General features: G+C 34.6%; 3 protein-coding genes across 3 annotated transcripts; 2 read left to right on the top strand and 1 right to left on the bottom strand.

Moving 5' to 3' along the window:
• The first annotated feature begins 496 nt into the window (after positions 1-496).
• On the top strand, positions 497-10,937 carry LOC130951580 (mediator of RNA polymerase II transcription subunit 15a). Its single transcript, XM_057880272.1, has 12 exons — positions 497-671; positions 2,549-2,672; positions 3,565-3,676; positions 3,784-3,904; positions 4,162-5,394; positions 6,708-6,778; positions 7,296-7,370; positions 7,545-8,912; positions 9,057-9,398; positions 9,806-10,006; positions 10,099-10,187; positions 10,299-10,937. Exons 2-12 carry the CDS (start codon positions 2,563-2,565, stop codon positions 10,504-10,506), a joined length of 3,930 nt encoding a protein of 1,309 aa, XP_057736255.1. The 5' UTR covers positions 497-671; positions 2,549-2,562; the 3' UTR covers positions 10,507-10,937.
• A 1,560-nt stretch (positions 10,938-12,497) lies between these two features.
• LOC130951569 (1-aminocyclopropane-1-carboxylate oxidase 1) lies at positions 12,498-15,866 on the top strand. The gene is made up of 3 exons (XM_057880257.1): positions 12,498-13,073; positions 14,694-15,057; positions 15,610-15,866. The coding sequence occupies exons 1-3, from the start codon at positions 12,550-12,552 to the stop codon at positions 15,832-15,834; spliced, it is 1,113 nt and encodes a 370-aa protein (XP_057736240.1). The 5' UTR covers positions 12,498-12,549; the 3' UTR covers positions 15,835-15,866.
• Positions 15,867-16,884: 1,018 nt separating this feature from the next.
• On the bottom strand, positions 16,885-20,024 carry LOC130950984 (putative F-box/FBD/LRR-repeat protein At1g78760). Its single transcript, XM_057879588.1, has 4 exons — positions 18,715-20,024; positions 18,477-18,626; positions 18,091-18,392; positions 16,885-17,202 (listed from the first exon to the last, which is right to left on the bottom strand). The coding sequence occupies exons 1-4, from the start codon at positions 19,564-19,566 to the stop codon at positions 17,193-17,195; spliced, it is 1,314 nt and encodes a 437-aa protein (XP_057735571.1). The 5' UTR covers positions 19,567-20,024; the 3' UTR covers positions 16,885-17,192.
• Positions 20,025-22,792: the final 2,768 nt, after the last annotated feature.

Below are 22,792 nucleotides of genomic sequence, written 5' to 3'. Positions count from 1 at the left end.
ATTTTGGCTGAAAAATTAATTACCTAGCATTATTTTTTTTAAAATTATCCTATATTTTTTAAAATTAAAAATTTTTATATAAATTTATCAATTATATACACAAAAAATCAGTTATTATATATAAATATTTATTTGACATCTCATAAAAATTGTCTATTATTATTACTTTAAACAAACTTAACTATTAGCATATTACATATTTAATTATTCTAATAGCCGAATATTTAGTTAGAAAAAAATGTGAATTAGCATATATAAATATAACAAATATATGATGATTCATTTGATGATTGAGTGTTAGTATACTATAAATATAATATTTTTGTAAATTTATATCTGAATAAATATTTAAATTTAGCTATACTCTTTATTACATTTATATTATATTTATTATAATTATTTTAAGTTTAAAAAAAATGATAAAATACTATTATTACTTACTTTTATTTGGTTTTATTGCACAACTGTAACTGCTGAAATTAGTGTTGAAAAAGAAAAGAGTTTGACAAAAGCAGCTAAATTTAAAGTCGGCGATGTAATGAGTGGGTGAAGAAGGAACAACCCCAAAGTTTAGCTGACAATTTCTTCATTTCCCTCAATTCTCCGATTCCCTCACACTCCACACGCCACCGTTCCGAATCTCTATTTAACAACCGCCGCAGCTCCTCCAGGTTTCTTTTTATCTTTCTCTCTCTAACATTCCCGTTCGTCGTTTATTCCCGTGGTTTGGTTTTTAATTTTCGTCGCTGATTTCCCAGTATTATGATTGGATTAACTTTAATTGATGAGTTATCTTTGTTTTTGGTGTACGATTGGTAATGTTCCATTGAAAGGCTGAGTGGAAATTGCGGGTTTTCCAGTGATCGGGATTTTAAAAGAGGGGGGGGGGGGGATAGGAAGAAGCTCAGAGATCTCTAATTGGGGGAAATATCATCCGTTTAACGAATTTGATAGTTTAAGCTGTGTTTGATTTAGCTTAAAAATCTTATGTGATTGAAAATTATGGTAGTAAGTTGTAGAGGGATACATGTTAGGGCAGAAAATCTTTACCTTATTGTTGGCCAAAATTAAACAACTCAGAACTGGAATATGGGAATTGCTTAGTGATTACCCCTTCAAACTTATCTGTATTCGCGCCGGAGATGCCACAGAATTGTTAATAACTTGACAAGCTTATGGAAAGGAGCATAAAGTATGCCTCCGGCAGTGGGAATTTTACCCTCTGTTACTGGAAAATCAAACATAACATGGTTAAGAAGAGAATCTATTGAAATGAACAGGTAGGGGGAAAAATAAATGGAATTCTTTTAGCATAAGAAAAAAGTTATATGCTGTGCAACATTTTTGCTACATGGAGAGACATCAATTATCATTCCTCTCTTTGTAAGAGGATTATTACTTTTTTTTGTGTCTTGGGTATAAAGTTGTTTTGGTGCCTGTTTCTGAGGTTGTCTGTAAAGATTATGCACCACTCACCAAGCACTGTCAAGTGGACTGTATGCAAAAGCATTTACAATCAAGAAAGAATTAGTAACTAGTATATTGCTGGTTTTTTGGTATAGATGAACGTTTTGGGTTGAGGTTGTTGCCTAGGTCTTATGCTGTTTTTGTTCTGACTTATGCCCCTTCCTAGTCGCTCCAGTGGAGAGTTAAATGGGTGTGTTTTTAAATGGGTCAAGATGTTGGGCATATTTTCAGTGCATGCCTTTTATAATCCTACCATGATAACTCGTGGTTCAGAATAATTTAGGTTGGATAATGGATATCATGGTCTTTTTTTTTTCCTAACTTCCTTGGCTTGGGACATTGGCTTGAATGATCCTGGCTTGTCAGGCTTGAGGCATCCTTGGGTCTGTGAATTCAGTTACCTTGCTTTGCTTCGTCTTTATCGGTAGTAGACTCAAGTTAGTAAATTATCATTCTTAGTCCCATACAACCTTTGAATGCCGTGTTAACTGGAAAAAAAAAACAGATTTGGTTTTCACCTACTGCATTGACTGCAATTTATGGAATCTTAAGTTTATTCTTTTGGAAATCCTTAATTGATTTTATATAGCATGTCTGTTGAACATTTAATGTTAATTTATGATAATCATTTGTCGAATAATGCTCTTGATTTGATTTCCATGTTTGGATTATTCTGAAGTTATTGGTGGGTTGACGTGTCTTTGACATCTTTTGTTTATTAAAGATAAGCAGCTGTTAATATTGCTTGAAGTATCTTTACAAAGCCTGTATAAACTGAGTCATCCTTAATACTCTGTTGTCCATTTACATCAAGTTTACATTATTGTCGAGGGGAATCAAGATAGTAGCTTGTTGTGTAGTGGGTCACGATTCAGATGATTACGCTCTCATTTGGTTGCATTCTATCTTATTACACACAAAACTTATTTAAAGAGATTTTGAGGATGTCCAGTGTAGGACTACGTGGTATATCAACAATTTCTATTGATGATCTTTTTAATGCCTTGTAAATACAAAAATTCCCTTTATGTGTTCTTTTCAGAGGCTGATTTGATAAGAATGTTCTTTTTTGGTGTTCCAGTTAATGTCGATTTGATGGATACCAATAATTGGAGACCTAATCAAGGCGCTGAACCTATTATGGATAATAATGATTGGAGAAGTCAACTGCAGCCTGAGTCCCGCCAAAGAATTGTTAATAAAATGTAAGATTCAGTTTTAATGTTGTGCCTGTACCACAGATGTGATTTATATCTTTTTAACTGTTGCATGTCAAAAGAACACATTTGTTAAATACGTTGACAAAATTTACTTCCTATTTATGGTCCATTAGAAAAGAAAAAGAAAAAGAAAAAGAAAGAAAGTGTGGTTAAAGAACATGAGCATAGTAGCATACTGTGTAATTGTCTAGTGCGTATATTTTATTAAATAGGTGCTCAAATTTCTATGTGATTATCAGTAAAGAATCCGTCCTAATTTATTGAATTCTGCTGCCAACCAAATGTTACTTTTTTTTTTTTTTTTTTTATCCGGGGCTGAATAGTGATTTTTCAATTTCATATTCATGTTCCGTGAATGAATTTTAGCATGCAAGTGTCACACATATTTCTTAGATTGGCAAACAGGCATAATCACACTTGTGGATAAACCCCAAACATAATTCAATCACAGGGTGTTGCATTGCATTGTATGCTGGAATAAGCTTTTGGCATGATGAGTGAGAATTGGTTTGTCTTTTGAAAATTCAGTACGTTGAGAGAGGAGGAAGAAAGTTTTGTTTTTGGTCACTATATTTGCAAACATTGGTTCTTATCTATGGAGTGTGATGCCAGTTTCTTCAAGTAGAAATCTCCTCATGCCGGTTTTGTATGTGTATTTGGCTTTCACTGTGATGTTCTACATTTATGTTCTTGTTGCCGGAGTTGTAGTACGACATCTTTCCCCTTCCTTTTCTGTAGGTAGGGGAATAATAATGTAAATTGATGATTTCAATAAGGACTTTTACATGATAATAATGTTCCATCGTTAGATTATATAATACTGAGTCTAAGATCTTGATCACTTGTATTATTTAATTGTTATTTTATTTTTCCGCAGAATGGACACATTAAAAAGGCACCTTCCTGTTTCTGGTCAAGAGGGCTTGCATGAACTTCGGAAGATTGCTCAAAGATTTGAGGAGAAGATTTTTACTGCTGCAACAAGCCAGGTATATCCCTAATTAGGGTTTTCACAATTACCATTTTCATTTATGGTTCACCTTTGCAAACATATATGATAAGGAAGACTGATGATTTGATGTGGCCCTTATTTCAGCCTGACTATCTGAGGAAGATCTCTTTGAAGATGCTTACTATGGAGACTAAAAACCCAGGCAATATGGCTGGTAATTTACCATCAAATCAAGGTGGGACTAGCAACAAACCTCCTGATCCAGGTTAGCATTTAAGGGTGTTCGTGTGGTGATAGCATGCTGATAATATCTGACTTCTTGAGTTGTTTCTTGTTTGTCAGCTTGAGCTGCTGGGGCTACATACTGTCCTATTGCTTTGAAATGGCATTTTCTCTGATTTGTCTTGCAGTTGATCCTTGTCAGATGTTTTTACGTTGAAATCATTCTTATGTTAGCAATTCATATTGGCTTTGATTTCACACAGTGACTTGGGCAATTTTTTATTTATTTGTTTCAATTAGGACTCGTTATGCAGCCTCAAGTTCACAATGCAGGGCAGCAACATCCTATGCCATTGCCTAACCAACCCCAGCCACGCCAGCAGCTTCTATCTCAGAACATTCAAAATACCATTGCATCACAACCAAACTTGCCACCAGTTTCTAGTCTAGCACCGACTCCCATCCAAAATGTTGGCCAGAATTCCAGCGTGCAGACTATACCTGGACAAAATTCAGTCGGGAGCACTCTTGGGCAGAACTCCAATATGCAAAATGTATTTCCTGGTTCCCAGAGACAAATACCTGGAAGGCAGCAGGTTGTTCCCCAGCAACAGCAGCAGTCACAGAATTCACAGCAATATATGTATCAACAGCAACAGCAACAGCTTCAGCAGCAAATTATGAAGCATAAGATCCAAATGCAGCAGCAACAACAGCAGCAGCAGCAGCAACAGCAGAACCTTATACAACCAAATCAGTTGCAATCCTCTCAGCAGTCCATGATGCAAACAATGCAGACATCCTCTATACCTAGCATGCAACACAATCAACAATCTAATAATGTCCAACAGTCAACACAGTCCATGCTTCAACAACACCCCCAAGTTATGAGGCAGCAACAACAGGCATCTATTATTCATCCGCAGCAGACACAAATGTCTCAACAGTCAATATTGGCTCCACAACAACAGCAGCAGCAGCAGCAGCAGCAGCAACAACAGCAGCTTTTGGGATCTCAGGCAAATACAACAAACATGCAACATGCATCAATGCTTGGACAACAAAATAATGTTGGTGATATGCAACAACCACAGCGGTTGGTTCCTCAGCAGAATAATCTCTCGAACCTGCAACAACAACAATTATTAAATCAACAAAATAACTTATCAAATATGCAACAACAGTTGGCAAATAATGTCAACTCAGGCATGCAAACAAGCCAGCACTCTGCACACATGCTACAACAATCGAAGGTTCCATTGCAACAACAGTCACAACAAAATGCATCAAATTTGTTATCATCCCAAACACAGCAGCCACAACCACAGGCTCCACAGCAGCAAATGATGGCTCAGGTTCAATCTCAGCCTGCACAGTTGCAACAGCAATTGGGCTTGCAGCAGCAGACAAATCCGTTGCAACGAGATATGCAAAGACTTCAGGCATCAAGCTCCTTACTTCAACAGCAAAGTGTTCTTGATCAACAAAAGCAATTATATCAATCGCAGAGACCCATTCCAGAGACTTCATCGAGTATGTAGATGCTCAACTATGCATTTTTCAGTCTTTAATCTTCTATATATTGATGTCTCCGCGGTTGTCAAATTTGTTGATCCTACCCTGTGGATCATATAGGGATTGGACTCGTACACTGTGATATCCTGTTTTTGGCCATACTAACCATGAAATTGCAACAAAAATATGAATAAACTCATTCAAAATACATAATAGATGTAAAACTGTAAGTAGGTCTAAGCCCTATAATAAACTAAAGGTCACAAGTTACATATCCTAACATTTAATTGAAAACGAATAGCTTTTAACTGAATTGCAAAGCATTGCAATATAGCTAAAATGGGGGTAAGGAGAACGGAAGAAATGAAGACGCAGAACAATGGTTACAATGTCAACAGCTTGGGAAGAGCAGCACGTCCACTCAGATCAGAATCACAAGGGCAGGCCAAAACAGTAGCGAAGTAGAAAAGAACAGCAAAACTTGCACCAATTTTTGGATTTCAGATCAATACACTTCAATTTTAGTTCTGAAGCAGTACAATTGTTGCAGCAGATGTGAGCTTTTACTGAATGAGGGATTAGCGTTTGGGGTAGTTTCCTGGTTTAGGCTAGGTTTTTGCACCAGATAAATCCAAACCCTCGATTGCTGGGAATGTGGAGATTGCACAATCAAAGTTCCTGCTTGATTAGAGTTGTTTTCTGCTGCGAATACTTCAGCCTTTCAAACATCTACAGGCATATAATTATACGTTTAGGAGTGTGGTTTCGACATCCTTGATAAGCCTCTTATGCTACTGTCACTAACAAAAAATGTCAAAGAAAGAGGATGAAAATGAAAAAAAAAATTGACAAGTATAGTTTACCATATTTTTGTATGGTTTTGTGATTTGTGTGCTTATCTTTTTTCGTTAAATTATTATAATGATCTCTCCCACACCACCAGTGCAATCCTCTCTTAAATTTGGGACAATTGCCTTCTAATTTTCATTTTGTAATATTTAGTCTTGATAAATTTTATTTCCTTGCTTCAGAAACTGTGGTGATGCATTATTGTACATTTGTCAATTCAAGTTTATGATTCCTATTGCAAAACACCTTTACTTATTAGTCTACAGGTCAATAGCCCATAGGAGAATCCCCTATTGCTGAAAGCATCTTTGTGAGAGCATAGTATATTACTATATAATGATGTATGTTGTAATTTGCAGGGTCTTTTTTAGTTCATTTTCAATACCCCCCCCCCCCCCCCCCCTCCTTCTTCTTTCTCTCTAAATTCAAATGTCTACATTTGATGTATGCTGCTTATGTTTGTATGTCACAATCTGTTGTAGCTTCTGTTGATTCAACTGCACAAACTGGACAGCCAAGTGCTGGTGATTGGCAAGAAGAAGTGTATCAGAAGGTAATAGGCAACTTCCTCATTGCTTTTCTTGGATTGAACAACAGAAATTAGTCAAATGAACCCTAAGTTAAATAATGGAAGTTGATGGAACTTATTTTGAGGGTTTTTTTTAGTGATATCATTAAGATCTCTCTGTTAGTGCAACAGTGAAACTTTTCTTCATATTATTTCTAAAATAGTGTGGACTATATTAATGAAAACTATTGGTTTCTACCCTGAGCAGGAATATCCTCTTCTGTGAATCTCTTTTATTAGTACCTTACTCATCCTCACTTAGTAGCATCAGCTATCAAGGCAGATTCATCATAATGTTTAATCTGATATTGTGTTTTGGATTTGTATAGCTTCAGTGCAAACATTATGTTCAACACCCCCCCCCCCCTTTCTAAAAGTAGGAAAAGACTGGCGGCGGCTGCTTTTCCAACATATTTATTCTGTTATGATGCATATTGCTTGCATGAGATATTTCAAGGTTTCTAATGCCAGTTATTTGATTCTTGATTATTTGAACATACAGATCAAAATCATGAAAGAAAATTACTTGCCAGAGTTGACTGAAATGTACCAGAAAATTGCCTCTAAACTTCAGCAGGTATGTTCTGTGTTCTTTTATTGCTGCTATGGGTAAAGAATTCTTTTCCGTGGAGTTTGCAGTGTGTTAAGCACTTTCAAGTGTTCTTCACTGATCTTGAATGAAGCCCTTCATTTATTTATTTACTTTAAGAATAACATAAATTTGTTTAACCTTGTATCTTTTCCCTATCAGCATGATTTACCCAACCAACCAAAGTCAGATCAACTTGAAAAGCTGAAGGTATTTAAATTGATGTTGGAGCGTATTATAGCATTCCTCCAGGTGTCCAAGGGAAGCATTTTACCTAATTACAAGGATAAAATGAGTTCATATGAGAAGCAGATTATAAACTTCATAAATACAAATAGACCTAGGAAAGCCCCAGGACAACTTCCCCCAACTCATATACACTCAATGTCACAGTCACAATCCCAAGTCACTCAGGTCCAGTCTCATGAAAATCAAATGAACTCTCAGTTGCAAACAACAAATATACAAGGTTCTGTACCGATGACACAGCAGAATAGTATGACAAGTATGCAGATGTCTGGTGTATCACCAGCACAACAAAATATGATCAATTCAATGCAATCCGGTACCAATTTAGATTCAGGACAAGGCAATGCTATTAACTCTCTGCAGCAGGTTCCAGTGAGTTCCCTTCAACAGAACCCTGTTAGTGCTCCTCAGCAAAGTAACGTTAACTCATTGTCTTCACAAGGTGGGGTAAATATCATCCAATCAAATCTTAATTCCCTCCAGCCAGGTTCAAATATGCTTCAACAGCAGCAACTAAAACAGCACGAACAGCAGATATTGCAGAGTCAACAGCTCAAACAGCAATATCAACAGCGGCAATTGATACAGAGGCAGCAGATGCTACAACAGCAGCAGCAGCAGCAGCAACAACAGCAACAGCAACAGCAGCAGCAGCAGTTACACCAGTCAGCAAAGCAACAGTTGCCGGCACAATTGCAGACACATCAAATGCAACAACTTCACCAAATGAATGAAGTAACCGATATAAAGGTGAGGCAAGCAATTGGTGTTAAGCCGGGTGTCTTTCAGCAAAATCTTAACTCCAACCAACGTTCAGCTTTTTCTCATCAACAGCTGAAACAAGGGAATTCTTTTCCAGCTTCTTCACCCCAACTCCTTCAGGCTGCGTCTCCTCAGATTCCACAGCATTCATCTCCTCAGGTTGACCAACAAAATCATCCTCCGTCTCTCACAAAAGCTGGTACCCCTCTGCAATCTGCCAACTCACCTTTTGTAGGCCCTACTCCTTCACCTCCTTTGGCTCCATCTCCTATGCCAGGAGATTCTGAGAAGCCCATTCCTGGGCTCTCTACAATGTCAAACGCTGGTAATGTTGGACACCAACAAACAAGTAGCACAGTAGCACCTGCTCAATCCCTTGCCATTGGAACTCCTGGGATATCAGCCTCCCCATTACTAGCGGAGTTTAGTGGCCCAGATGGTCCTCATGGTAATGCCTTGGCACCCACTTCTGGAAAGTCATCTGTAACTGATCAGCCTCTTGAGCGCCTAATTAAAGTGGTTAGTCCAGTTAATCTTAAGCTGGCCTGATGGGTGTGTGTGACCTTCAAGTATTTTAGATTTGTTGATAAGAGTTTCTGCAGTTATCTACTGTTTTAATTTTGGATTTATAAATGACAAATTTATGCCTTAATCGTGATTCAGATGAAATCCATGTCATCCAAAGCATTAACTGCCGCAGTCAGTGATATTGGTTCAGTTGTCAGCATGAATGATAGAATAGCAGGATCGGCTCCAGGTAATGGATCCAGAGCTGCTGTCGGGGAAGACTTGGTTGCCATGACTAACTGTCGTCTTCAGGCCAGAAATTTCATCACCCAAGATGGTGCCAATGGAACCAGGAGGATGAAGCGCTATACTAATGCTACCCCTTTGAATGTTGCATCATCTGCTGGTAGCATGAACGATAGCATTAAGCAATTAACTTTGGAGGCATCTGATTTGGAGTCAACTGCAACGTCTAGCATCAAGAAGCCAAGGATTGAGGTACTTATGCTTTCTTTTACTGCCTTCATTTTTGGGCTTCCTGTTACTACTAATGGACTTAACTACGTGGATTATAACTCATATACCTTCTATTTATTTAAACTCTATTTCTAAATTTAAAGTTTGTTAATCATGGTTTTTCTTTATTGCAAATTCTAGAGATCTAGACTTCGAAAGAAACATATTTTGCAAATGACTGTTATATGCCCCTTTGGATGACATGAGCTTGGCACCTGGTATCTATTGTTTTTGTTCTCACTTGAGGGTTTTAGCCATCTCCAACTAGTGGGAAAGGGCTTTGTTTCAATGTTGTTGGCTTAGTGAGATCTCTTGAAAAATTTAATGTGTGGGAACATTTGCTGTTTTGGTGTTCGATGGCTGATGAGAACTTTATTTGTACATGGTAGGCTAATCATGCACTTTTGGAAGAAATCAGGGAGATTAATCAGCGACTTATTGACACAGTAGTAGATATAAGTGAAGAAGAAGTTGATCCAACTTCAGCTGCTGCAGCTGCTGATGGGGCAGAAGGGACCGTTGTCAAATGTTCCTTTGTTGCTGTGGCTCTCAGTCCGAGCTTAAAATCCCAATATGCTTCTGCACAGATGGTGGGCTTTTAGAATGCTTAAGCCATTTGCACATTCAGTAATTGTTCATATATATATATATATAAGAACTTTTCTTTATTTATTGTATGCAGTCTCCGATTCAACCCCTGCGCTTGCTTGTTCCTACAAATTATCCTAATTGTTCTCCTTTACTTCTTGACAAGTTTCCAGTTGAATCCAGGTGAGAATGAGCATTGCAACTACTATATTCCCATTTCCTTAGTTTTCCTTATATTTGCTGGCAAGTCTTCTGGCTTTAATGATAATGAAAACAATAAATTGATGTTGACAGTAAGGAGAACGAAGATCTTTCACTGAAGGCAAAGGCGAGGTTTAGCATATCCCTGAGAAGTTTATCACAACCAATGTCTCTTGGGGAGATTGCAAGGACCTGGGATATCTGCGCTCGCACAGTTATTTCTGAGCATGCTCAACAGAGTGGTGGAGGAAGCTTCAGTTCTAAGTATGGCACTTGGGAGGATTGCTTGACCAGTGCATGATCGTGGCATTGACACGGTACCCCTTTTATCCCTTGTTTTGCCTTGGGCTCTGTAATGATTGGAACTCGTCATTGTGTCAAATTGTCAATTATACAAGACATTTTATACAAGACAGACGCCTAAGATAATGCCTGCTGTAGTAAATATGTGAATTAATCAGATTGCCACGGTCATGTACCCTTAAAGTTATGAATGTTGCTGTAATGTAGCTGTTGGTTGTTATTATTATTGACAAAGAATAGGGCAGTTTGTGTAGTGGTGGACTTCGGAGACTAAATATTTGCAAATAGGGTTTTCTCCTATGTTTTCTTTCGATGTCATGTAACATGTTTCTCCGTGCAAATTTATACGCTTTATGCAGAAATTTGTATTAAGAGAGCTATGGGAGAATTACAGGGAAGTTATAAGAAGTGGATTGTCAAATTAGCATATTTCTCTTGTTACTTGCTCGGTGACCAATATATTTTCTTCTTTTTTGTTTTGCCTTGTATTTGAGCTAATATTACTCAACTCATTACTTTTTTACACTAAAAGTGTTGGCACTCTTAACATTTCACGTCTATATATTGACATGAGAAATTTAGTATATAAGGAAAATTTAGACCGTTAAGTTTTGTATGAATGGCCAAAATTAAAGCTAGAAAGTTATACAAGTTTCTAAACGGTCATATACTCCTGTAGTGAGTTCTCATCTTTTTAATCCTAATTATTTATTGTTATATAGTCCAAATTTGTTATTCTGTTTGCCTTTTTTTGGGGCATATGTTTTCTACTTTTACCAATATAGAATTGATCATAGTGATAAACATCTCGATCATTTAATCATTGGTCTTGGATTTGAATATCGATAAATAAATAGCTAAATCGGATTGAATTAGTCAAAATACTTGTGAATATTAGCGACTTCCCAAATTTAAGGTTAGGGATATGAAAAGTATTGGGATCATTAAATCTAATATAGGTTCGATTCTGGCTGATAAAGGTTGTCATGGTTCTTGTACGAACAGGATCAATGGGGCATCATGTTATCTTTGTTAGATTTAAAAAGTTGGTCTAATATTTACTTGAAAAATGTTAGTTGTCTTTTAACTTTCAGTCTTTTTAAAAATTTATTATTATTTAATTAATTTAAATATCACTGTATTTACTTTTAGCATTGGGGAGCTTCTAGCTTTTGGCTTTTTGTACTGCATCATTTTCTATCGTTGAAACTACATTAAAAGAGGAGCAGTCATACACGTATTCTTTTTCACGCATCACAGTAACCTAGATTATAACCAATTGAACAAGTTTGATTTCTCATCCTTAATTCACTAATTCATTTTTAACAAACCCCCTGATATGTTGAACTCCTAAGATCAGTTATTAAGAGTGTCATGGGACAAAACATACACAAATATGGTAGAATATAAATATATTTGATACGACTGAGATAGGGACAAAAAAAATATCACGAGTTAAATACATAATCCTAGTGTGTATTTTAGTTTTAAATATTTTGAACTGTATGTATGTTATATCATGTCTCTTGGTTATATAAACTTTTTTTAGTTTTATATATTAAAAATATATATATTGAGATACATATATAAAAATAAAATAATATCAATTTAATTTTGATGTAAAATAAGTTTTTGTTTAAATATAGTACTAGTACAACACAAGATGGGCAGCCCCCACCTGAAATTGCAAAAATGACCGGAAATGATGCTTCAGATATTCCTTTTCCTTTGAAATGATGAGCCACCCACTGGTACCACTGCTGTAAAGCAAAACGAAGAAACCAAAAAAACAAAGTAGAATAAGAAAAAGAAAGCAAAAGTAAAACGACGTCGTAATTATTCGCCGGAAACCCCTCATGTCTCCAATGCGCGCGACACGCCATCAATCCCTCGTTGTTCCACGCGCTTTTTCTCTCTCTCTTACTCGCTTCCAAAACAAAAAACCGTTTTAAATAAATAACCGCTCACACACCAGTTTCCACACACACACATATCATAACTAAAACCGTTAACAGTTAAGAGTTAAATAACGCCGTTACCGATGCCGGAAGCCGTCGTCGATTTCCGAGCTCCGCCGCCGTCTCCGGTTGCCTCAGGACGGCGATCGTCGGTAACTAATGACGAAGTTTTAACGGAGTTTCTAGAATCCTCGCTCCGCGTCCCTGATCTCGTGTTGCCCGATAAGTTCTTCCCGAAACAGAAGCTTCTAGAAACTCCGCCAAAGGTCGACTTCGTTTCTCTCTGTTTTCACCGTGACGAGGCGGAATGCGATGCCGTTTTGGACGCCATGGCGAAAATCGGGTGCTTCCAGCTCATGAACCACGGGATTCCGAGGGAGCTCGTGGTGTCTGCTGCGGAGGCCGCCGCCGGAGTGTTCGGTGTGCCGCCGGTGAAGAGAGAGGCTTTGATGAGGTCACCGGAGAAGCCTTGGGGTTATGAAGAGTATCATGGCGGAGAAGAAGAAGAAGAAGTGAGTGAGATGTGTGAAGAGTTCGTGTGGTGCAGAGAAGACGAGTTGAAGTTGAATATGGAGGGAATTTCGCCTATTGCATATCCAAATTTCAGGTAATTAACGTTATGTTAATTAAATATTAATAATTGATAATTAGATAATAAATAACCCTATGTACGTAATATAATGCATCCATTTTATTAACAAATCATTAGTACATAGCTAGCTACTACTAGAACTTATTATGTATATAGATTGTGATTATATATCTGCATGCCAAGAGAGAATTGTGATTTGTGATTAATTAAATATTTCAATCTTGCATGTAGTAATCATATTCTATTCTAAAATATAGGATTTCTCAACTATTGGTTCCCCACTAGATATAAAGCATCATTGGCACTACACTAGATAAGATGAATATTATTGTTTGCTATTAACTATAAAGTGAATTCTATGGTATATATGCTATAGATAAACATTCATATGTTCAATAACAAAAAATGTAAATAAGATAAATATTTATATGTTCAAAATCTCTGATATGAACTAAAATTTGCATAATCTTGATGTAGTTTTCACTTAAGATAAGGTCGTGCATTATTTTTTAGTAATATATGATGAGTTTACATAAGTATAAGAAAAACAAATCATGTTTTTTTTTCTTTTCTTTATAATTATATCATATATATGTTTTAGAAACGTTACTAGTGGTCATGGAAGGATGATAATTATTGTTGTTCTATAAAATATAACAATGATGAACAGAATTTATTTAAATATTTTGATTTTAGAATATATTGACAGAACAAAAAATTAGAGAAAGGGAGAATAATTCTCAAGCATGAATTTGGATTACTTTATGGTGGTTGCTCACATATCCTTACATTTAAATGGGCATAAATATTCTTTTTACTTGACACTATTTAAAAAGTGACATATATGTTAAATTTAATGACACCTAATTAAATTTTAGCCAACTTTTATTTTAATTTTTAAATTTAAATTTTTAAATTTAAATTTTATTGATTTTATCATCTTTAAATTTTGTTACTAACCTTTTAATTTTAGACTTTAAACCCCTATATTAATCATAACTATTTAACTGAACACATGTGAACAACACTGGATTATATATAACCAAGCAGCTATTGTAAGTGAGAAAGTATGATCATAAAATTCATTCAATCACTGTAGTTTAAAAGAAAGAAGAGAAAAAGAAGCACACTAATTATTCTGTCACACGCAAAGCTAGTGGAGGAAAGGTAACTGGTTTATTCTTGCTTAGTTATGATCCAACATAATAATTAAGCTAGCTGGCTATAATCAACTGAAATTGCACGAGTTAGGAGCAAAACATCTTTACACTTCATCATTTATTGTTAAAAAAAAACTGCACATGCAGTAGTGAGCACTATACTTTACACATCCATTAACCATTTGTCTCAAAATTAGGAGTAATGCATTGCACGCATGTAATGTCACTTATCAATGAATTCATGAGAATAACTAAAGATAAATTGACATTCAGGTGCTTAGAAAATGTATAATAAAAAGTACTTATTTATAGGTCAAGAATATTATTTAAACATAATGACAAAATTAATTTTATATCAAACTAAATAAATATAAAATCTGAAAATATTCTAAGTATATTCTTACAGTCAATATCAAGATATTCCATGACAACTATTCACGAATTGTTGCTCAACGTTTTTAAATCTTTTTTGCAGCAAGAAAATGGAAAAACTCATGCTACGCATCGAGACTGTGGCCGAGAAAATTTTACCGGTGATACTGGAAAAGATTCCAAGAAAAATTGAAGTTGATGATATGGATTTGGTTCATCATGGGCATGATGTTGGAACAGTATGTTGTATATATAAGCATTGCAGAGATAATAGAGAAGATCAATGGCCTAACTCCTTAAAATATGATGTGATTAGAATGCTGATTAGGGGAACGGATTACTCACACTCATTGGGTTTTCATGTATGCGATGGATCTACAGAGTTCCATGTTTACTCTAAGAAAAGTTGGCTCTCTTTCTGTCCAGAAGAAGGTGCCATTATAATCACCGGTGGTGATGAAACTCAGGTAATTTAATTTACACTTCTGCATGCCTCCATTTTATGCCTCCCCATTTTTCTTTTGTTTAATTTTTTTAATCATCGATTTAAAACGATTATATTAGTAACTAATTTTATAAGAGAACAATTGAGTATACACCTTTGTTGACCCTTTTGTGTTATTATTAGTAATATAGCAATCTCCTTGTGTTGTTCAATTTGCACTTGGTACAAGATGAGAAGGGATTAGAGGGGAAAGTTCTATGTAAATTTTGCTTTAATCTACTAGGAGCAAAATAGTCTTTTCATTTTGAAGTGAAATATTCTTTTGAATAGGAATACTGCATTTCCTTAGCTAACACTGGAAATGAAAATCAGCCAAAAATCCTAAGACATACCAGCTACAAAACACAGGAATGTGTGCTAATTTTGTGTAATTATTCATTGTTTCTTCTTTTTGTGAATTGAATGTACAATAAAACTAATATTCTTATATATTAACTTGACTTTTTCTTATTATTTTTTATTATAATTAAATTTTGTAAGCAACTAAAGCAATCTATATCTGTTCTCCCAACAGAGAATGAGTGATGGGCATTACAAGCACGTTATTGGGAGGCCAATATTTAGAGGCAAGAATGAAGACAGCATTTCAATGGCCTTCCTCTATCATCCTACCGATGTCAAAAACGATATTCAAACCAATAGTGGAAGAACTATTTCACCTGCTCAGCAAGCCATTTTGGCTATAATTTTGACCATTATGTATCATATTCTGATTTTTGTAACCAAATTTTTGAACTAGTTAAATGTGACTTTGTCAATTTATACAAGAGGATGTTTGATTCATGGTTCATGCCCTGTGATTTCTGAATTTCTACACCCATCATTATTTTCGTATTTAAGAAGTGCTCTAACAAATATCAAACCAGAAGAGACTAGAATAACAGTTACTAAAGAAACACAACAAAATCAAATCCCTATGGATCAGAACATAAAGTGTTTAAACTGCAACTTTCAGAAAGTAAAATACTGTCAAATACTCAACTAGGTACCTAGAGATAGTTGGGAGAAAAAGGAGAAAAGGGTTTCAAAATAACATCAACAACTTATATATATGTTGCTTAAAGGTTGCATAGAGCTTATACAACACAACGTCAAGTCTTCCTATACTTCACATCTTCCTATACTTCACAACAAATTGTCTCTCTTTCTGTCTAGAAAAAGGTGCCATTATAATCATGGTGGTCATGAAACTTGGGTTAATTCATGTACACTTCTGCATGCCTCTTCATTTTTCTTTATTTAATTTCCTCTAATCAATTTAAAACGATTAGATTAATAACTAATTCTATAAGAGAACAATTGAGTGTACACCTCTCTTGATCCTTGTGTTATTATTAGTAATATAGCAATCTACTTATGTTGTTCAATTTGCACTTGGTACAACATGAGAAGGGATTAGAGTCCTATGTAAATTTTTCTTTAATATATTAAGGGTAAAATAGTCTTTTCATTTTGAAGTGAAATACTATGAAAAGGAAAACTGCATTTCCTCCTCTCACAGTGAAAATGAAAATTAGCCAGTCTTAAGACATACCAGCTACAAAACACAAAGAATGTGTGTTAATTTTGTGTACTTATTCATAGTTTTTTCTTTAGTATATTTTCTTTGTGAATTGAGTATACAATACAACTAATATACATATATAAACCTCTTTTGTTTTTTTTTTTCTTTTTCAGTTAATTTTTTAAAGCAACTAGAGCAGTCTATCTTTGTTCTCCCAACAGACATTGATGGGATTTACAAGCGCGTTTTTGGAAGGCCAATATTAAGAACAAGTCCAATGCTCGCATTCATTTGCATTTCATTTTAAGTCCAAAATGCCACATCAAATCCCAAATATAAGATAGATCCGTACATAAAAGAGTGTTTAAACTGCAACTTTCAAAAAGGAAAATACTGTCAACTAGGTAGCTAGAGATGGTTGGAAAAAAAAAAAAGGAAAAAAAGGTTTAAAAATAACATCAACAACTTATGTTTATGTTGCTTAAATTAAAAGTTGTATAGAATAAAAGCATGATGTCGAGTCTTCTTATACTTCACATAATCCACCCTTCCAAGTTCACAGTTCCATGCTGAAGCAATAGGAATCATCTCCTTTATAGCCGCCTGAGGAAAGAAAAAAACCACTTGAATGTAAGAAGACAGATTAAGAAAAAACTATTAGAAAACAATATTTATATCACCTGTGTGATTCATAATGCAAATGGGACAGGTTGAACAGTTCTATCGCAAGAATTAAGGCTCTGTTTAAGGCTTTAAGCACTTTTGACCATGATTTAAAATTTAATTTTGCATATCATCAATATGTATAATTACAGTTTACATTATCGATTCGCGATTCATACATATTTGCATTATCAATAAACTTTTACCAAATATTCATGTCATAATTCATGTGAAGGAAGGATTACATATATCTCACGTAATATCACAATCATATATATATAAAATAAAAAATGTGTAATCATGTACATAAAATCCTAACAAATACAATTATGTCTTCTTTAATTAAATTACCTTTAGAATACCAATAATGCTTTTCCATGTGTTGCTTTTAATCTAAAATCCTAGAAAAGATCGATTTAAAATGTTATAATCTTATTGTATTGACCCAACACTTTATTTTTGTATAATATAAATACATGAAATCCAATTTCATACACAAGTCAACGACAAACAACAAAGCCTTTTCTCAATTTCATGTAATATCATAAAAGAACTAATTCAAGAAAATTCTACAGCATTAGTTAAAAGTGCAGACAGCAAACATGAGGAAGCAATGAAATATATGCCAGTACACCCTATACAAAATGGCAGTATAACAGATGATTCTTTCCATAAGATAACTAATTTTTCACATATAGAATGGACCCTGGTTCACTCTTCACAATTTTCATACTAATTTTTTAAACATGCCTCATAAGGAAAACTCAGATTTATATTACTCGAGATAGTATTGATATGGCAAACCACAGAGCGGAGGAGAGTTCATACCATTTTCCATACGTGAATTCTTCAACTTGGCATATGCTAGAGCCCCTCGGTAAGACAGATATTTCATTAAGGATATGCTCTTTCTCCTTTTCAAATGAACCAATGTTAGTGTAAATTATAAATGTCTTTAAAACAAGTGCATTTTGCAAGATATAAGCCAAAAATTCACGTTCCTCTAATGAGTCTGGGTATCTTCTAAATTCAAGAATGTTCAAGTGTGACCTAACACAATTAGGTACACTGGCTGGCTGTGTCCAACTGCTAGGTTCAGTACGGGGAGTTTGGTCACCAAAATACTGTACCTGACAACATGGGAAAAAAATTGTCAAAGGATGCAGGCAATTAATAACAAATAGAAAATGGTGGAATTATGCAAATGTTTATACCCCATTGTTATCAATTTTGAGTACTTGAAGCTTAGGGCAGCAGCAAAGCAGTTTTATTAGGACTCCAGAGTTGAAACTTCTAAAACAAATCCTCAGTTGACGTAAGTAGCGAAATTCTGGGAAGTGTAAATTTGGAGCTTTGACCAAGCACTGTGTGAAAGATAACACAACCGTTTAGAGATTCCAATAAGCAAGTTAGAATGAGTAACGGATTATGAGACACCGACAAGCATATTACCTGGGTGGTAAATCCCCCCAAAGCCAGCTTCTTTGTCTTGGAGAGTGCCTGGAGAAGTTTGGGTACCCAATCAACATGCTCAGCCTTGGGAGCAATATCAATAGAAGCTTCCATCATGTTGGGAAAATCACTGATGACTAAAGTCCTTACACACGATTCTTCAAGGTATATACGGAGGTACTCAAGATTCGGGGCGTCTATTTGAATCTCAGTGATTATGGGATCATCAAAGTCTCTTTCTCTTGCCTCTATTAATCTTAGCCTCTTCAAAGAGGGGGAGAGCAAGTGAATGTTAGGATAAAACGATGCATCAAAAATGAAGTAAAGATATTCAAGAGCAGGGCAGGCAGATATGAGGTTGAGGTCAACAGGTACGTCTGGGCCCAGTGATAAATTCTTGAGTAGAGGCAAATGAACCGAAGATATATTATTCAAAACAAGATTAGCCACCAGGGTGAGAGAAACAAGCGAAGCACATGTGAATATTTCATCAACATAGTTGCTACTAACATCACCGTACAAAAGGAGATCCATTTCTTGAAGGCAAGGCCCCAGAGCAGCTCGCACCCACCTTCCGACGGCATTGCCGCTATCTAAGTGTGCCCCACATATGAGGCGGAGCTTTCGGATGTCGGAAAACCTGCGCTGGGATAGAACTGTGTCCACAAAAGACACGAATCTCTCATTGTTCCCAATGCGTTGGGTATCAAAATCAAAGGCTTGGAGATCCTTCCAGAGGTGGCGCCACCGGCAAGACAAGAAGCTGGTGCCCACGGCATCTATGGTTGGGAGGAATGAGAGGATGTGGCACAACAACGAGTTTGGTAGGCTGCTGATGATGTCTGTGTCCATGCTTCTTTTTTATGCTGTACATGTTTCAGCCATTTGAGTGGGTTAAACAAAATGTGAATCATATGCAAAGAGTCAGATAAGTCAATGGCTATGTCCATAAGAGAACAAAAACAAAAACTTCTGCTTCAGACCCTAGCTATGAAATGAAAAAAAAAAAATGATTTTCTTTTGTTGTCACTTTTTTAGGGTTTATAATTATACCAGAGTGAGTGAGGTTTATATAGGCATATAGAGACAGACACTAATTTCGGTATGAATAACATTTTTTTTTCATGTTAGTTAATGATATTACAGCAAATCGAAATGCGGGGAGAAAGAAAAACACATTGTTTGAAGGTAAAATCAGGAGATGAACAGAAATGCAAGAAAGACGGAGAATCAAGAAAGGAGATAAATAACCCTAAAAGTAAAATCAAATTTTACAGAGGATGTTACAGCCTATTTTAAACGTTCAAACTTGTCTATATTAGTGTATGAGTGAAGAGTAACGAGAAAACATTAGGGAAAATGTAAGAACAACGTGAATGTGTAATAACTAATAAGCCAACAATATTAGGGTTAAAGGAAAACAAAAAATGCAAGGCATTGGGGAAGGTAAATGGTACCAGGATTTTCACCTTGATGGCTAGGGCTTCGTCGTACTGTGTGGAGGAGAGGTGTCAACCGGGGCTGTCAATTAAAAAATGGGTTCATTGAGGGAGAACAAAAGATAGCGAAGAAGGAAGGATAAAGTGATAATGAATAAACAGTAAAAAAAAATTTAATCATCAATAAAAAATATATCAAATTTATTTTTAGATCCAAATGAATCTCAATTAAATTAAAACATGAACCGAAATTATTTAAGAAATAAAAAATTTGGTTAATACTTATTATCAGCATCAAGTGAATCAAAATTAACACACAAATGAACCAAAATTAGTTCAGATTTAAATAAGCAGTCAAAAAGACTTAATCATTAACAAAAATACATCGAATTCATTTCTGGATCCAAATGAACTTCAAATAACCTAAGAAATAAATTGAAATTATTTAATGATGTCACCAAAAAAATTAGAACCAATAAAGGTGTTAGTAAAACATTGGCGTTATTCGTATTTGGTGATGATAACAAAAGAAAAAGATAATAAAAAAAAAATTTGAATGTATGTACACGCTTTTTTAACGAGAATGATTTTCAGTGGTGTTGAATCTGCTTGATTAAACTTAGATGATAATAAAATGGTGAAATATATGGTAAAGATGTTGTTTTAAAGATGTGCTATGTGGCAAAATTTGAACCACACATTCTAAAACCACACTTTTAACTTAAAACCGTAGCCCTTTACAAAGAAAAGCGTCACCTAATGGAAAAAACTAGTAAATTAGAAGATTTAAGAGAAGAAATAATTAATCTATCAAAATTAATAGATCAAAAACTAATGATCTTAACTAATGTCAATAGTAATGACACTGAATTTTTAAAATCAATACAAAACGAGTTTTCCCAAAATCTTAATTTTACTTTAAGTTTTATTGAAGGTATTCAAAAACCAGAAAAAACTTATATTTCACACGGAGTTTCTAAAAAATGTTATCATGGAGATAATTATCCCCATCTTCATCATACTTTTAATCCACAATTAAATTCGATAATAGATATGCTTGAAGAAATATTAGTCTCTCTAAAGTTTCAGAAAAATAAAGAAAAAGAAGAGCCTAATATAATAAATAAAATTGAACAAATTCTTGACAAACATTTCCAAAAAGAAATTCCTAAGAAAGAAGAAATCCAAAATAAAATCGATACAACAAATCTAATGATTAGACCGCCTCTAAAATTATGAATATTGATGAAAAATTAGAAGAAGTTACAATGCTTTTTAAACAATTAAAAATGGCTCAAGAAGACAACTTTTTGGAACAAGGTTTTCAGATTAAAGAAGAACCAGAAATCTCTGAAAGAGAAGAATATGTTTTAGACTATTCAAGTGATGATGAACCAGTACATCCAGTACAAGTAAAGGATGAAGCTGGAACATCTGGGAATAATAATCAAACCCAATTTAAATGGGAAACAGGTTTTGAAAATTATGCTTTCAAAAAAGGGTTTATAAGAAAAAATTCAAAATATACTAAAATACCATCTAAATATATTCCAAAAATTCAAGAACTAGAAGGGGAAAGAATGCTTGATCTAGATTGCAAAAGGAACGAAAAAGAAATTTTCGAAGATTGGATGAACTCCTTTTTATTAGAAGCTTATACAAACCCAAAATTAAATGAATTATCTGGATTAGATATCTGGAATTTCATAGGTTTCCACACAAAAGAAACTATAAGAAATTATATGTTATCAGTAGATAATAAAATAATGGAAGAATTAGATGAAAAGACAACAGCTTATGATAAAATAGCACACATAATGAGAATTTTATATAGAGAATTCTTTGGAAAAAATGTCATAGATCATAGAAATGAAATTTCTGAAAAAGAGTATTTAGAAGCAAAAAATCATTTGGCCAATATTCAGATATTCGATCTTTGTTATATAGAATCCTATATTTGTGAATACAGAATATATTATTATAAACTAAAAGAAGAAGATAAAAAACATTATCTTAGCATGTATATTACAAAACTTCCATATCCTGTTAATGAAATTATTATGGGAAGATTTATAAGAGAAATAAATAATAAAACAATTGAAAATAATTTCGGTGGAGCAACTTTTGCTATAAGAGAGGAAATAAAAGAACGCTGTATGCAAGAAGCTACTCAGAAAAGATTTAATAATATAATTAGAATTTGTTGTCAAGACAATGAGGAAATTTCTCAAAAATATGGTTCTAATAAAAATATCCGAAAATACCATCCTTACAAAAATATTCAAAGAAAAAGAAAATATTACTTTAGAAAAAGAAAATATTATCCAAATTGGAGAAAAAAGAGATATTTTAGGGAAAGAAGTATCAATAAAAAACAAAAGAACTATTGCCCAAATAAAAAAGAAAACTGCAAATGTTGGTATTGTCAAGAAGAAGGACATTATGCAAATGAATGTCCAAAAAAGAAGGATAAAAAAGACCTAACTAAACAACTGGAAGTTGCAAAAACTTGTTTTATGGAACCTTTAGAAGAATCTGATAATGAACTAAAATATATTTTTGAATATGTCTCAGAAACAGACTCAGAAACAAACTCAGGAAGAGAGTAATAGCGCTACATTTATTACTGTAAAAATTAC

Source organism: Arachis stenosperma, chromosome 9 (genome assembly GCF_014773155.1).
Source record: "Arachis stenosperma cultivar V10309 chromosome 9, arast.V10309.gnm1.PFL2, whole genome shotgun sequence".
In the NCBI taxonomy this organism is placed as follows: domain Eukaryota; kingdom Viridiplantae; phylum Streptophyta; class Magnoliopsida; order Fabales; family Fabaceae; genus Arachis; species Arachis stenosperma.
This window is presented reverse-complemented; position numbering and strand designations above follow the sequence as displayed.